Source organism: Notamacropus eugenii, chromosome 2 (genome assembly GCF_028372415.1).
Source record: "Notamacropus eugenii isolate mMacEug1 chromosome 2, mMacEug1.pri_v2, whole genome shotgun sequence".
In the NCBI taxonomy this organism is placed as follows: Eukaryota; Metazoa; Chordata; class Mammalia; order Diprotodontia; family Macropodidae; genus Notamacropus; species Notamacropus eugenii.
The window spans coordinates 233,020,229-233,033,087 of record NC_092873.1 but is presented as its reverse complement, the minus strand read 5'-3'; the positions used below and the strand labels follow the sequence as shown (position 1 = coordinate 233,033,087).

Here is a 12,859-nt window from a genome sequence, read left to right as displayed (position 1 = left end):
ATTTCTTGCTTTCTCATAAAGTCCTTAGCCTCCATCTGTGCCATTCTAATTTTGAAAGAACTATTTTCTTCAGTGAGCTTTTGAATCTCCTTTTCCATTTGGCTAATTCTGCTTTTGAAAGCATTCTTCTCCTCATTGGCTTTTTGAATCTCTTTTGCCAATTGAGTTAGGCTAGTTTTCAAGGTGTTATTTTCTTCAACATTTTTTTTGGGTCTCCTTTAGCAGGGAGCTGATCTGCTGTTCATGCTTTGACTTCATGTCTCTCATTTCTCTTCCCAGCTTTTCCTCTACCTCTCTAACTTGATTTTCAAAATTCTTTTTGAGCTCTTCCATGGCCTGAGCCCATTGGGTGGGCTGGGACACAGAAGCCTTGATTTCTGTGTCTTTGCCTGATGGTAAGCATTGTTCTTCCTCATCAGAAAGGAAGGGAGGAAATGCCTGTTCACCAAGAAAGTAACCTTCTATAGTCTTATTTCTTTTCCCTTTTCTGGGCATTTTTCCCAGCCAGTGACTTGACCTCTGAATATTCTCCTCACACCCACCTCGCCTCCTGATCCTCCCAGCCAGTGTTTGGGGTCTGAGATTCAAATGCTGCTTCCAGCCTTAGGGCTTTTGGCGGGGGCAGGGCTGCTATTCAGTGTGAGAATTAAGTTCAGGTGGTCAGGTCGGGGCAGGGCCGCCTCTCAGGCTCAGTTCCCTCAGGGGGTTTATGCACAGACCTTCCACAATGGATCCAGGCTCCTGCCCCCTTGGGGAGCCCCTGTCTGCAGCCACCTCTCAGCTTCTGCCTCCCGGGGGGGCCTGAGTTATGGGGGCACCCCACTCCCCTCTCGACCCGCCAAAGAGACTCTCTCACCGACCCACGTCACCTGTGGGTGGAGGGACTTGTGCAGCCACTGGAGATCCCGTCCCTGAAGCCTGCTCGGATCTGTACCTCTCGGTGCCGCGGCAGGGGCAAGTCTGGGCTGGGCTCCGTGTCTGCAGCGCGACGGACCTTTTGCAAGAGGTTTGCAGGTCCCTCTGTGGGTGGATGGACCCGCGTGGCCGCTGGAGATCCCATCCCTGAAGCCCGCTCGGATCTTTTCCTCTCGGTGCCGCGACCGCGGCAGAGCTGCACTCAGCTCCCAGTCCCGGCGCCCAGTCCGCAGAGCAAAGGACCCCCCGCGAGAGGTTTGCAGGTCTCTCCGGAATAGAAATCTCCCTCGCTCCAATGTTTCATGGCCTCTGGGTGCAGAATTCCCCGTGAGTTACTTCCCTATAGCCGTTCTATGGGTTGTGGGTTCGGAGCTATGTGTATGTGCATCTTTCTACTCCGCCATCTTGGCTCTGCCGCAGTAGCAACATTCTTTAGCTTTGTGGCGTACACACAGATTTATTTTTTTAATAAGAAGCCATGAAGAAATTTTTTCCTTAATATTTACTAAGGTAAAACAGTGTAGAATTGAAAAAAGAGGTATCAAAAGAAAGGAATCAGAAAGGCCAGAGCCAGGAGCAAGAATGGGATCAGGGTGGTTAGGGAAAAATAGGTTCTTGGATCAAAATGCACAAATGGTGAGGCAGAAATAAAAGAAGGTGAAGACAGCAGAATGTTTATTTCTGCAAAAAAAAAGGTAGGAACAATGTAGGAAAAATTATTTCTTCATGACCTATTATAATAGAAATGTTTCCACTTTCAAATGTTTCCATTATTATCATCTGACTTATTTGTAATTTGCTAAAATATCATGTTAATTAAGCTTCAAAAATTAAAGCCCTATTAACACAAGATAAATTAACTACTTATGTGAGGTTACAGCTCAAGACACTAAAAAGCACTTTATAACCTGGCCCCCTCCTACCTTTCCAGTCTTATACTTACTCCTTTCCACAAACTCCAGAGTGTTCCTATACTATGCATAGGGTTCTCAACCACCTGAATCTGGGCTTTTTAACCATGTTAACCCTGTCTGGAATTCTCTACTTCCTTGACTCTGCATGACCTCCTGGCTTCCCTCAAATCTCAGATAAATTCCCATATTCCAAAAGAAGCCCTTATTGGACCCCATAAGGCTGACACTTTCCCTTTGACATTATCTACAATTTATCATGTAGGTTGTATGCATGTATATGTATTTTTAGATATAGCTATAAAATATACACATGTGTTACATGTGTAACTTACGTATGTATATTTGAATGTTGTTTCCCCTAAAAGATTGTGAGTTCCCTATGGACAAGAAGTTTTTTCTACCTTTCTTTGCATCCTCAGCATCTAACACTGAATCTGTCCAATAGCAGAGGCCTCATAAATATTTGTTAACTTGATAGAGCTCTCATTTTATTTCACGGTGAAATTATTAACCAGGACAATTGGCTAAAAAAAAAAAAATGGAAAAAGGAAAAAAAATATTTGGAGCAAAAAGGGAGAAGGGGGAAAAAATCCCAGGAATATTTCTCCAAAAGGAAAAGGAATGAAGTCATACCCGTAAATATTTCCAGCGCTTTTTAAGATCTCCCTGCTCCTGATACAGGTTTGCAGATGGACGGAAGTCATGAGAAGACAGCTGACTGGATAAATCATTCATTGTTTGAATTTTTAGGCCAATTGGTTCAATCTCTTCTTCTTTAAAGTCCTGGAATAAAAGGAAAAAAGGATTAAGACCACCTGAAAAGAACATAATGAAAAGTAACACCCCATCTTGATTTCCTCAGAAAAGGGCAAAGACCATTATGAGAGAAAAAATGCTGCAGTGATGAACTCGAAAAAAAGGACTTACCAATATAACCCTGTGGTTGATGGCGCTGCTAGTTCAATGACTGAAGCTATAGAACATATTCAAAATAACACTTTGATCAGATTCTATCTTGAACACCTCTATCATATCCATTCTGTGCTTCATTCATCTTCTTATTTTTCAAGCACAAGAGTACTATTTCAAAAGAGTTTTACTTCACCAGAGCTTCTACTTACATCTACACTGTTTTCTAATTAGGTCCAATTATCCTTAATTTAATGTGTCAAATATTTCTTAATACCAACTACGAACACAGTACCATGCAGGGCACTATGGAGTATTGTATTTTGAGCTCCTTGAGGACAGGGCACTGCCTTTTGCCTTTTTTATATATACTTAGCAAAGTGCCAAGCACATAGTAGGGGCTTAATAAATATTTACTGACTGAATAAAGATGAACTACTGTCTTCAGAAGGTTTACAATCTAATAGAAGAAAAGGATAAAAATAATCCTAAGGCAGAACTGCAATAAGTGCTATTGGATTATAGGAAGATGAGAGAGTGTTTCCATCTGGGGGACAGAATATGCTTCAGTGAACAAAATACAAAATTTATATTACTGTAATTCTACTTTTTTCTACTACCTGAATTGATAACAAATAGCACTTCAACTAGCTGGTAGGTTAAATAGATTTTTGTGGCTTAGTATGGGAAACCAATTATTATTGATGTCATTGCTATTAGGGGAAAATGTGTTCTAAATTGCAAAGAAATAACTTATAATTAAGCTTCTAGACTGTAACCCATATTTAAGTAGGGAACACTTCCTGCATTATACATGATACTTTATAATTAATAACAATCTTACATTTATCTGCTTGATTACTAGCAGGATTCTATGAGCAGCACAAAAATTTTCACATGAATAGATATTTTCTCCTTTAAATACAGAAGTATCAGAACTTCGTGGAGAAAAGCAAAGAGCAATTTCACCTAGTTGTCACCAGAAACATATTTCAAAATGGATGCTCCAAAATTCTTGCTGGAGCATCCATGAGTAGCTAATGAATTATTAAGAGAATTACTTTAATAGCTCTGATAGTTTCATGGTAATCGATGTATACTGCAGGCAGACTAATGCTGGGGAAAAAATGAAAAATATATTTAAAGATCATTTAAGTCTATGGGAGTCAGTGACAGATCATTTAATAAAAATGACTTCTTTATCCCTAAACTATTTTGTTTAAAAACTCAGTTAAAGAAAAATTTCAACATTTTTTTCTGGAAGTAAGAACATGCCAAACATATAATTTTCAAGGGAAATCAACATGACATACATTAAAATTATTCAATTAAAATTTCTAAAGAAACCTAATTTCAATTAAACCCAAGAAAAGCATTACTTTAAAAATTAAAGATGTTTTATTTTAATTGAAAAGATGCATCAAACCATTCTGTAAATGCAAGCAGATAAAAGCAATTGCTAGTTGAGACACATACTGTTGCTAAATATTATTAAAATAAGTCAAAAGTCACTGGAAAAATGGAGTCTTTCTGGGGAATTCAATTATCCCAGTTTCTCCTGAAATCCTCTGTGATCAGTAGCATTAGAAGAATGGACTACTCCTGGCTAGGGGAGCATTTTGGTTTTCATGTCTGCCTATAGACTGCCACTCACTTCCTGGGATGCCAGTCGTCTGTGTGTGCTTGCATGTGTGTTTAATGGCAACGAAAAGTTAATAGACTTTTATTCTTCTCTACAAAAATGCCATCAAGATATGACAAATGGCTTCACAATACCAGAACAAAGAGCTGTTCCCAACAGCTTGTTTAGAACTTGCTTAAATGTCAAGCACTAAAAAGAAGCTCTTGGAGGTAGGTATACAAAAGCAAGCATAAAACTCTTCAAAAGGAGATGAAGATTCCCTTTTCCATATTACAAGTAACTCTCCTCCTTCCTGGAGACTCCGTTTCTCAGCACAGCATTTCTGACAGTAGATGAAGGAAATCTCTAAAGATCTTTGGATAACAGATATACATATATGATGGCTTGTATTAGCAAAGGTTCACATTTATGGAAGAAAATTTAATAGGGATTTCATTAACTTTGGAAAAAAAGTAGAACTATCTCCTGCAATAATAATCTCACAAACTTAAAATATACTTCCTCAAATATAACTAGTTAGTTGTCAGTTTGTATTTTTTTTTTAAGCTAAGGATCTGGTGAAATTCTAGAAAAATGTCAAAATTCTAAATCTGGTTTCAATTTTTGGACATAACAACCTAAGAAAGTGTTTTGGGCCTTGAGAATGGGACTATTCTGAAAGTGAATCAGGGTTTCCAAATAAGCTAAGCTTACACTCCTAATCATACAGGGATGATAAGAGGAAAAAGCAAAGCACTAGATTTCCTCCACTAAAGTTCTACTCAAAGTGTCTCATTTTTGAGTGCAAGCAACCCTCATTTCTCAGAGACTGTGTCAGACAAACAAATCTCAACAAGGTTCCAACAAGTTAATGAGGCATTAACTTAGGGCTCAGTAAAGAACCAAATTTTGGTATCCAAGACCAGTGTAGCATTAAGTTTGGAAATACTCAGGACCAGAAGATTAACCACTCCTATGCTCTCACTGACTGGGTTTTATCTCTCCAAGCCTGTCAGTTAGTCTCCTGGACCTTTACTGACTTCTTTCAACTTAATTAAAACTTGGATAGCCTTGGTTTCAGCCCCTAGTTAGCTAATCCAATAACCTAATATGAGGTAAATTATTAATGGCTAATTATGTACACATCCTCTCTCCCAAGAAACATTTATGCTTTTAATAGTGAACTTAATACTACAAATCAAATCTGCAGTCAATGCAGGAATTCCAAGTACCATTTAGAGGGTCAAAGCAGAGAAGCCTTTTCTGGTGGCTCCTAAATCATACCACTCTCACTTACCCTACACCACAACTGCCTACTACTCAGACTATAAGTCAAGTGACTCTAGGAGAATTTTTTGCATGCCTTAAAATAGAAAACTTCCAAAACAAAAACAGGGGGTAGTGAATAGTCTTTTGGAAAATTGTCCTGTCAGTTCAGGGTTAGAGTTGGGGAAAGATGACTAGCCAATTAGAAGGCTGCAAAACAGGTAGTATACCCACCTTCACTGAGACAGCCGGTGGAAACAGTCACACTCGTCTTTATCACTCAACATTATTACTCTGTCTACTCTCTCTGGGAAACAAGCTACTTAACTTTCCAACCTTTCCCTCTAGGCTGAGTGTCAGCCTCTGGGAAGTTATAACATATTCCACAAGTGGGGAATCTGCAGCCTTAACGCTACATGTGGCCCTCTAGGACCTCAAGTGCAGCTTTTTGACTGATCCCCAAACTTTGTTGAACTAATGCCCTTAACCAAAGGATTTGTTCTATAAAACTTAAGATTCAGTCAAAAGGCCAAAACCAAGGACCTAGAAGACCTTGTGACTGCAGGTTCCTCACCCCTGCCTATACCATACTAACCACTAGCTACTCTCAAAGTAGTTTTGCAGGTGCCATTAGGGAAATTCCAATCTAACTACCTCTCCTTTTCTCATCATCTGATGGCACCTTTTAGAAACTGGATTCTGCACTACACTAACAAGTGACTCCCTCCTTTTCATTGGGACGTGGCAGGGTAGGAGATAAGTAGGAATGGATGGCTTACAGTCTTATTCAGAAATATCATTACATCACTGTTGTCCATCCTTTGTTCTGATGATATCACGAGGGTGATGTCTTGACTTGTATGTGAAATGGATATAAGTGAGGCACAGCCGTACAAGGTCACTCTTTCCTCCAGAGTCATTGAAATCCAGGGGCAAGACAAAGGTCAAGATGAATGGCCATGGCACAGTACACAGTGGGTGACATTGGCCATTCTAAATTAGGTCTTTCCAAGGTCTCAGTTTGTCTGAGGCCATGCCGATTCAGTGATGAAGGCCTAAGGAAGAGCTGAGACAAAAGATGGCTCACTATACCATCATAAAAACAGCGATCTATGTTTCCTTCAAAATCTAACTCTTTTACCAAACATTCCTACTACTGTTGAAGTAATCACAAACCTTCCAGTTATTCAGATTTCTTCAAACTCACTGTCACTTTGACTGCTCATTTTACTTCATCTCACATCAATATCTTATCAGTTCTATCTCCTAGGTCATACTGTAGATAGATCTCTGGACCCAGAGTCAGGAAGACCTGAGTTCAAATCCAGCCTCAGACACCTATACTAGCTGGCCAAGCCACTTAACTATCATCTGTTGGAGCTGTAGTGATATCTGTAAAATGAGGATACCTTCTCTGTGAAATGGAGATAATAATAGCACCCACTTCCCAGAATTGTTGTGAGATTCAACTGAGATAATACTTGCAAAGATGCTTGCAAACCTTACATCATTACATAAATGCTAGTTATTATAACTATTTCTCACAATTGCCCCCACCCATAGAACCACCACTTTAGTTTAGGTCTGTATCACCTCTAATCGAGACTATTGCAATAACCTTCTAATTAGTATTCCTGTCTCAAGTCTCTCCCCACTCTAATCCATCTTCTTCACAGCTGTCAAAGGGATTTTCCTAAAGGCAGATTTGATTGTGTTACACCCTTACTCTTGCTTACCTAATGGCTCAACTGCAGGATCAAATATTATTTCATTTTTCTTTTTCACATGTATTTTTAATTTATATTTTTGAGTAAGCTTTATAATATACATAATAGAGCAGGACATGTATATAATCTACAAATAAGTATTATAAATGCTACACATTGTTACACACTATAAATGTGCAAACATACACATATTGTGATTACATGATTTGAATTGTTTTAGGGAGGAGTGATCCAAAACAGTTTAGCTCCCTAAGGAGCTGCCTTAGATATACCTTTTTCTCCCCAATGAAGAAATATACTGAGGGTCATTAGACCTTCTCTCTTCTCTTTTCTATTCAACTACTCAACACAATGAAAGTAAGAACGTGGAAATGGAAAAAGCCTAATTGTAGAGACCTTACTCCAAAATAAAAGTGATATTCATTCTAAATTCTATCCCTTTTGTACTATTTGTACTGTACTGCTGCAAATTTCACTCCTTTTTTATTGGTTATTTTAGGTATTTTCTTGGAATTCCTAATGTTTGTCCTAAATCATTAAGGTTCAAATCATTTCTACTTGGCATTTGTACAATGTTCCCAAGATTTTAGAGCCTACATCATTCCCTGATGACATTATTCTGCCAGGAAATGAAGGAAGAATTCTCATTCATTTTTGTACACTGTTTGCTTTTTGATTACACTGAACATTCTCTGGGCATGTTCTAAGAAGGAAAGAGTCTAGGAAACTTGGTTATTATTGTTGTTCAGTCGTTTCAGTTGTGTCTGACTCTTCATGACCCCATTTGGGATTTTCTTGGCAGAAACATTGGAGTGGTTTGCCATTTCCTTCTCCAGGTCATTTTACATATGGGGAACTAAGGCAAACAGGGTTAAGTGACTTGCTCAGGATCATACAGCTAGTAAGTCTTCTAAGTCCACTGCTCCATATCCACTATGCCACCCAACTGCCCAACACGCCAGGGGCAACAGGAAATTCCATACCCCAAATCGAACACCAACTTTTCAAAGATAGCCCTAAATTTTTTTTCTAATAAAGTCAAAAGATCACACCCAATTAGACTGGAAGTAAAAGTGAGGAAAGACAATAGGATCTAGATTACTATAGTACATGGAGGCACTTACTCTGACGTTTTCCATGACATCTGTCAAAAAGTCAATATCTATATCTCGTACAGGTCTCCAGTGGTTTCGTATCTCTTCGGCATCTGTGAGGGCGGCATCTAACTCATCCATGGCTCCTCGAAGAACGTTCACATCCTGGAGTGCTTTGTCAATTCGGGTCTGCCAATCTTTAATGGCTGCTTTGAGGTTCTCCCATTTCTCTTTCACTTCTGAAATCTGTTGGCGAATGATTTTCGCAGTCCTTTGGGCTTTTTCATCAGGAGTTGATTCTAAAACAAGAAAGAGTAGTTGTGAATTATACTGGGAGAGATAATGCTAATGGGTTGGACTGACTTGCCCTAATACATAGTTCTGGGCGTCAGAACCTCAGAGTTGAAATGAGAAACAGAGATTGTTGATAGTTTAAAAGAAGTCCTAAAAAAACAAAAGCCCTCAGGAACAATAAGCACTAATTCAGCTTTTGTCTCATAACAAGCAAGGAGGAACTCACAGCCTCTTAAGTCTAGTTCATCTCTGAACACCTTTAGCAGTTAATGAAAGTTTTCCTTCTATCAAATGGAAATTTATCTTTCTGCCCCTTGTACCTATTTGGCCTCCAACAGCCAAGAAGAACAAGTCTAATTTCTCTTTCATGTGAGTATGAGGGGAATAGATGAAATGATCTCTAAGAAGAAGCTGCTGAAATAGAAATGACTGACATCAACCTTCAAAGGCCACCTGCTTTCTTAGAGGGACAGGAACAATTGGTAAATGCAAAAAGAATCTTCTTAATACTTCTTCTTCTAAGTGGAACTCTGGACCAAACTAAGAAGAGTCCTTAGTGTGAGAAGACCACAGTGCGACTCGGATCATTAACTTCTGGGCAGTCTACCATGACCTCAGAGGTTTAATACCCTGAATAAAAATATTTAGATGCTTAAAATGAATTCAAAAGCCTATCTCAGGTTATTTTACTTGTATTTTTATTAATCTGTATCTCCTAGAGAAATTGTGATGATCAAAAAAGATACAATATGTGAAGCACTTTGAAAACATTAACACATTATAGAATTGTTATTATTACTATTACAATTATTTAAATGTAACAAGGGCACCCATGGAAATATTTCAATATTCAGTAATTCAAACCTGTCCTGCAAACTTTTAAGTATCACAGAACAACCCTTGAAAAATGGTACCTCTTCAAAAATAAATTTAAATTGCTAATACCCATAACAACCAAAGGAAAAAAGTAAAATTTATCTTCCTAAAATGGCAGAAAAACATGGAGGAAACTATCAAAAAAACAAACGAGAATTTTTTCTTTAGAAAATTTAGCAGAAAATTTCAAGATACTGTGTCCCAGATCATTTCTGATCTGTTCCTTCCCTACAGAGAGAGTTCCAAAACTTAAATGGCATTTCTGGCATCTATCACCAGTTCAACAACCCATTGTGGGCTATTTTCTGTAGTCCACCATAAAACATCATTCTTTCCATTATGTTATAGAAGTCTTCCAAGCAGGAAGTAAACAAGGTAGCTGATGGAATCCTAAAAGCCGCCCCCAGTTCCAATATTCTAACTTCCTTATAGGCCCCACTGAAAAGCAGGGCCACTGCTCCTACCTAGCCTCTCACAAACTGCTCCCCCATCCCCCGGCTCAATGTCCTAACTTCCTTATATATGTCTTCCTGCTCACTAGAACAACAGATGCACATCTATGAGCTCACATTTCTCATAGAAACAGCAGGTGTGTACATGGGATGGGATCCCAGCCACTCCCTCCAGCTAGCCAATGCCCCTAGATCTATTCTTTATATTTCCCACAGAAACAGCAGGTACATTCACGCACTCAACCACAACCACATCCATCTAGTCCCAGACAGGACCACAATACTCAGCCAATCAGAAAGCAGCACCACCAGGATGCCCAAGTAGGATGTAGACCCCAAAACAACAGAAGGGACCTTCCCTAAGTAGATACCTGCACAGTAATAGTAAAGAGCTGACCTAGAATGAACTTATGACATAGGGAGGTTTATTATAATATCATTATCATCCATACAATGCCCCCCCAAATGGATTTGTCTGTATATATTGTAGGTATTTACATGCGCAGTTCCACTGTGACTAGGACCCCTCCCCTATTACCTAATCCCTTAACAAACTCTTCCTGCCTTTTTAATATTCATTATCTCTGTAGTGTAATTGCATCTTTACCCTATAAATATCCATCTTGCTTTCTCTTAAATTACTGGTTCCTCTTGCAACTTAGCCCACTTCATGAGAGGCATCAATCTCAATAAATGCCTATACTTGGATTACAGGTGGTCTGACTCGGAATTCTTTGAGACAGTACCATCACAACGTATCATGAAGCCACAAAAGTTTTTGGCATCCCCGGGTGGGCAGAGTCTAAACTATAATAATAGGTATTAACAAAAAGTCATCCAAGGACACCCCTTTCTACCCCAGGATTTCAGACAGAATCCCACCCCCCCTTTTTGTTCTGAGCTGCCATAGCTGGATTAATTCAGAGTCACCATAGCTAAAGGTCTCTGAAGTACAAAGGGGTCAAAATCCAAACGTGTAGACTAGGAAAAAGAAGTCTACGGCCAAACAACACGGATCCAGATCCCCAAAGTACCATTTGTTACACAGAAGCCCTTGGGGAAGTCGCTGAGTTTTTCTAGGGTTCAGTTTCCTCATCTATAAAATAAGGATAATTAGATGAGTTCTTAGGGTCCCTTCCAGAGTCCTTCTAACCTTAAAACTATTATTCTATGTACTTTTGCTTATAGAATTAGATGAAATTAAAAAACATACACATACAACATAGTCCTTATTATAATAATCACTGATAATTGCACACAGGTGAATAAAATATTAGTAATTTACATTTCATTTCCAATTTTCAGCCTTGAACAACAATAAGTTAAAAGATAGGTTTCCTAAGTAAACCATACCTTTCCATTTGTGCAAATTAGTCTTCTTATGTTCATCTTAATTTTTCATCAATATAGGATGGTTTTTTGTTAGCTATTAAGGTGCTCTCTGGGTCATTTGGGGTCATTACCCAACTTCATTGTAAATGGTTAGTTAATATAGTTGCCCCCCTCTTCCACAATGGGATTCTTGCTGCTTTAAAGGCATTTTAATACCCTTAGCATCTATCAAAATCAGATCCTCATTATAATTACAATCTTTTGAGTAAAAACAAAACAACTTTTGCTTCATTCTGGATTTTCCAAAAAATTGTAGATCTAAACATATTCATATTAGGAATGTTTATTGCCTAAGTCATACCTAGTAGCAAATGGGCACAGCAAAACCTAGGCACCAGGTAAGAAATAACAAACTGATGACCATGAGGAGTCCCTGTCTTTATCTCTTCAATAGAAGTAATGATAATAACTGCTTGCGTTTATATTGTGCTTCATAATTATAAAATGCTCCACATACATGATTTTGTTGTATTATCTCAGCAATTCTCAAATACAGATTCTTGAAATGTTAGCATTCCCATTTTATACATGAAGACGATGAGACTTGAAAAGATTAAGTGTCCTGAGTTAGGTCGCACAAGGAGGAAGTAAATTGTACAAGTGGAACTCGAAATTCGAGTCCTGTGAGTCCCAGGTCACTGGGCTTTCTAACATGCCACACTTAATTCCTGTTCAAGGCAATAATACCATGTAGCCATAATACCACCAATGATTGATAATAATATAGAGAATTTGAAATACATCATCTCATTTGAGTCTTACAATAATCTAGTATGGCAGATATCATATATATCATTGTTTTCTTTTTACAGAACAGGGAACTGAGGCTCAGAAGGTTTGAACACTTTGTTTCTAGTCACTAAGTGTCACACGCAGGTCTTTAATCCAGAACTTCTCATCCACAAATCCAACAGTCTCACCCATTATGCTATTCTGCTATGTCTTTATCACAGTCCCAGAAAAGCTGCTGAAAACTTCAATGAAAAACACCATGATGGAGGTATAAATATGCATATATAAATAAAAAGAAAATAAATATGCTGGAGAAATTCTGAGCAGGAGTCAAGGTCAAGGTAGAGAACACCAAGAATAAGGAAGAAAATAAAATACATTTCTTTCAAGAGCTCAATCTTTGAGAGTCAATCTTACGTTAAAAGTCGTGTTGCTAAAATGCAAACCTTATTATCTTCCTTATAAGATATTTATCAGATGAAAATCATTCTAGATGAGTTATAAACCTGTTTTTTAATAGACCCCTGAGAGATGGAGATAACGTTTCCATCTGCCACCTGTGCATGTTTATAATTCATCTGATTCTTTAAGAGATATTTTACATACTCATTTTTTTGACTAGTGTAAAACTTCTGTGCTTAATTATGATGATCTTTCTCAGATTAGG

At 38.3% G+C, this 12,859-nt stretch overlaps 1 protein-coding gene across 20 annotated transcripts in view; it reads right to left on the bottom strand.

Moving 5' to 3' along the window:
* LOC140526901 (utrophin-like) overlaps positions 1–12,859 on the bottom strand; it is a 558,532-nt gene that overhangs the window by 113,360 nt on the left and 432,313 nt on the right. For all 20 annotated transcript variants that reach the window (XR_011974583.1, XM_072643530.1, XM_072643537.1 and 17 more), the window contains 2 exons: positions 8,477–8,745; positions 2,463–2,612 (listed from right to left, as the gene is read on the bottom strand). Coding sequence is in view for 19 of the 20 variants with exons in the window: in XM_072643530.1 (XP_072499631.1) it covers positions 2,463–2,612; positions 8,477–8,745 (419 nt within the window). In the remaining variant the exon portion in view is untranslated. The remainder of the gene's footprint in view (positions 1–2,462; positions 2,613–8,476; positions 8,746–12,859) is intronic.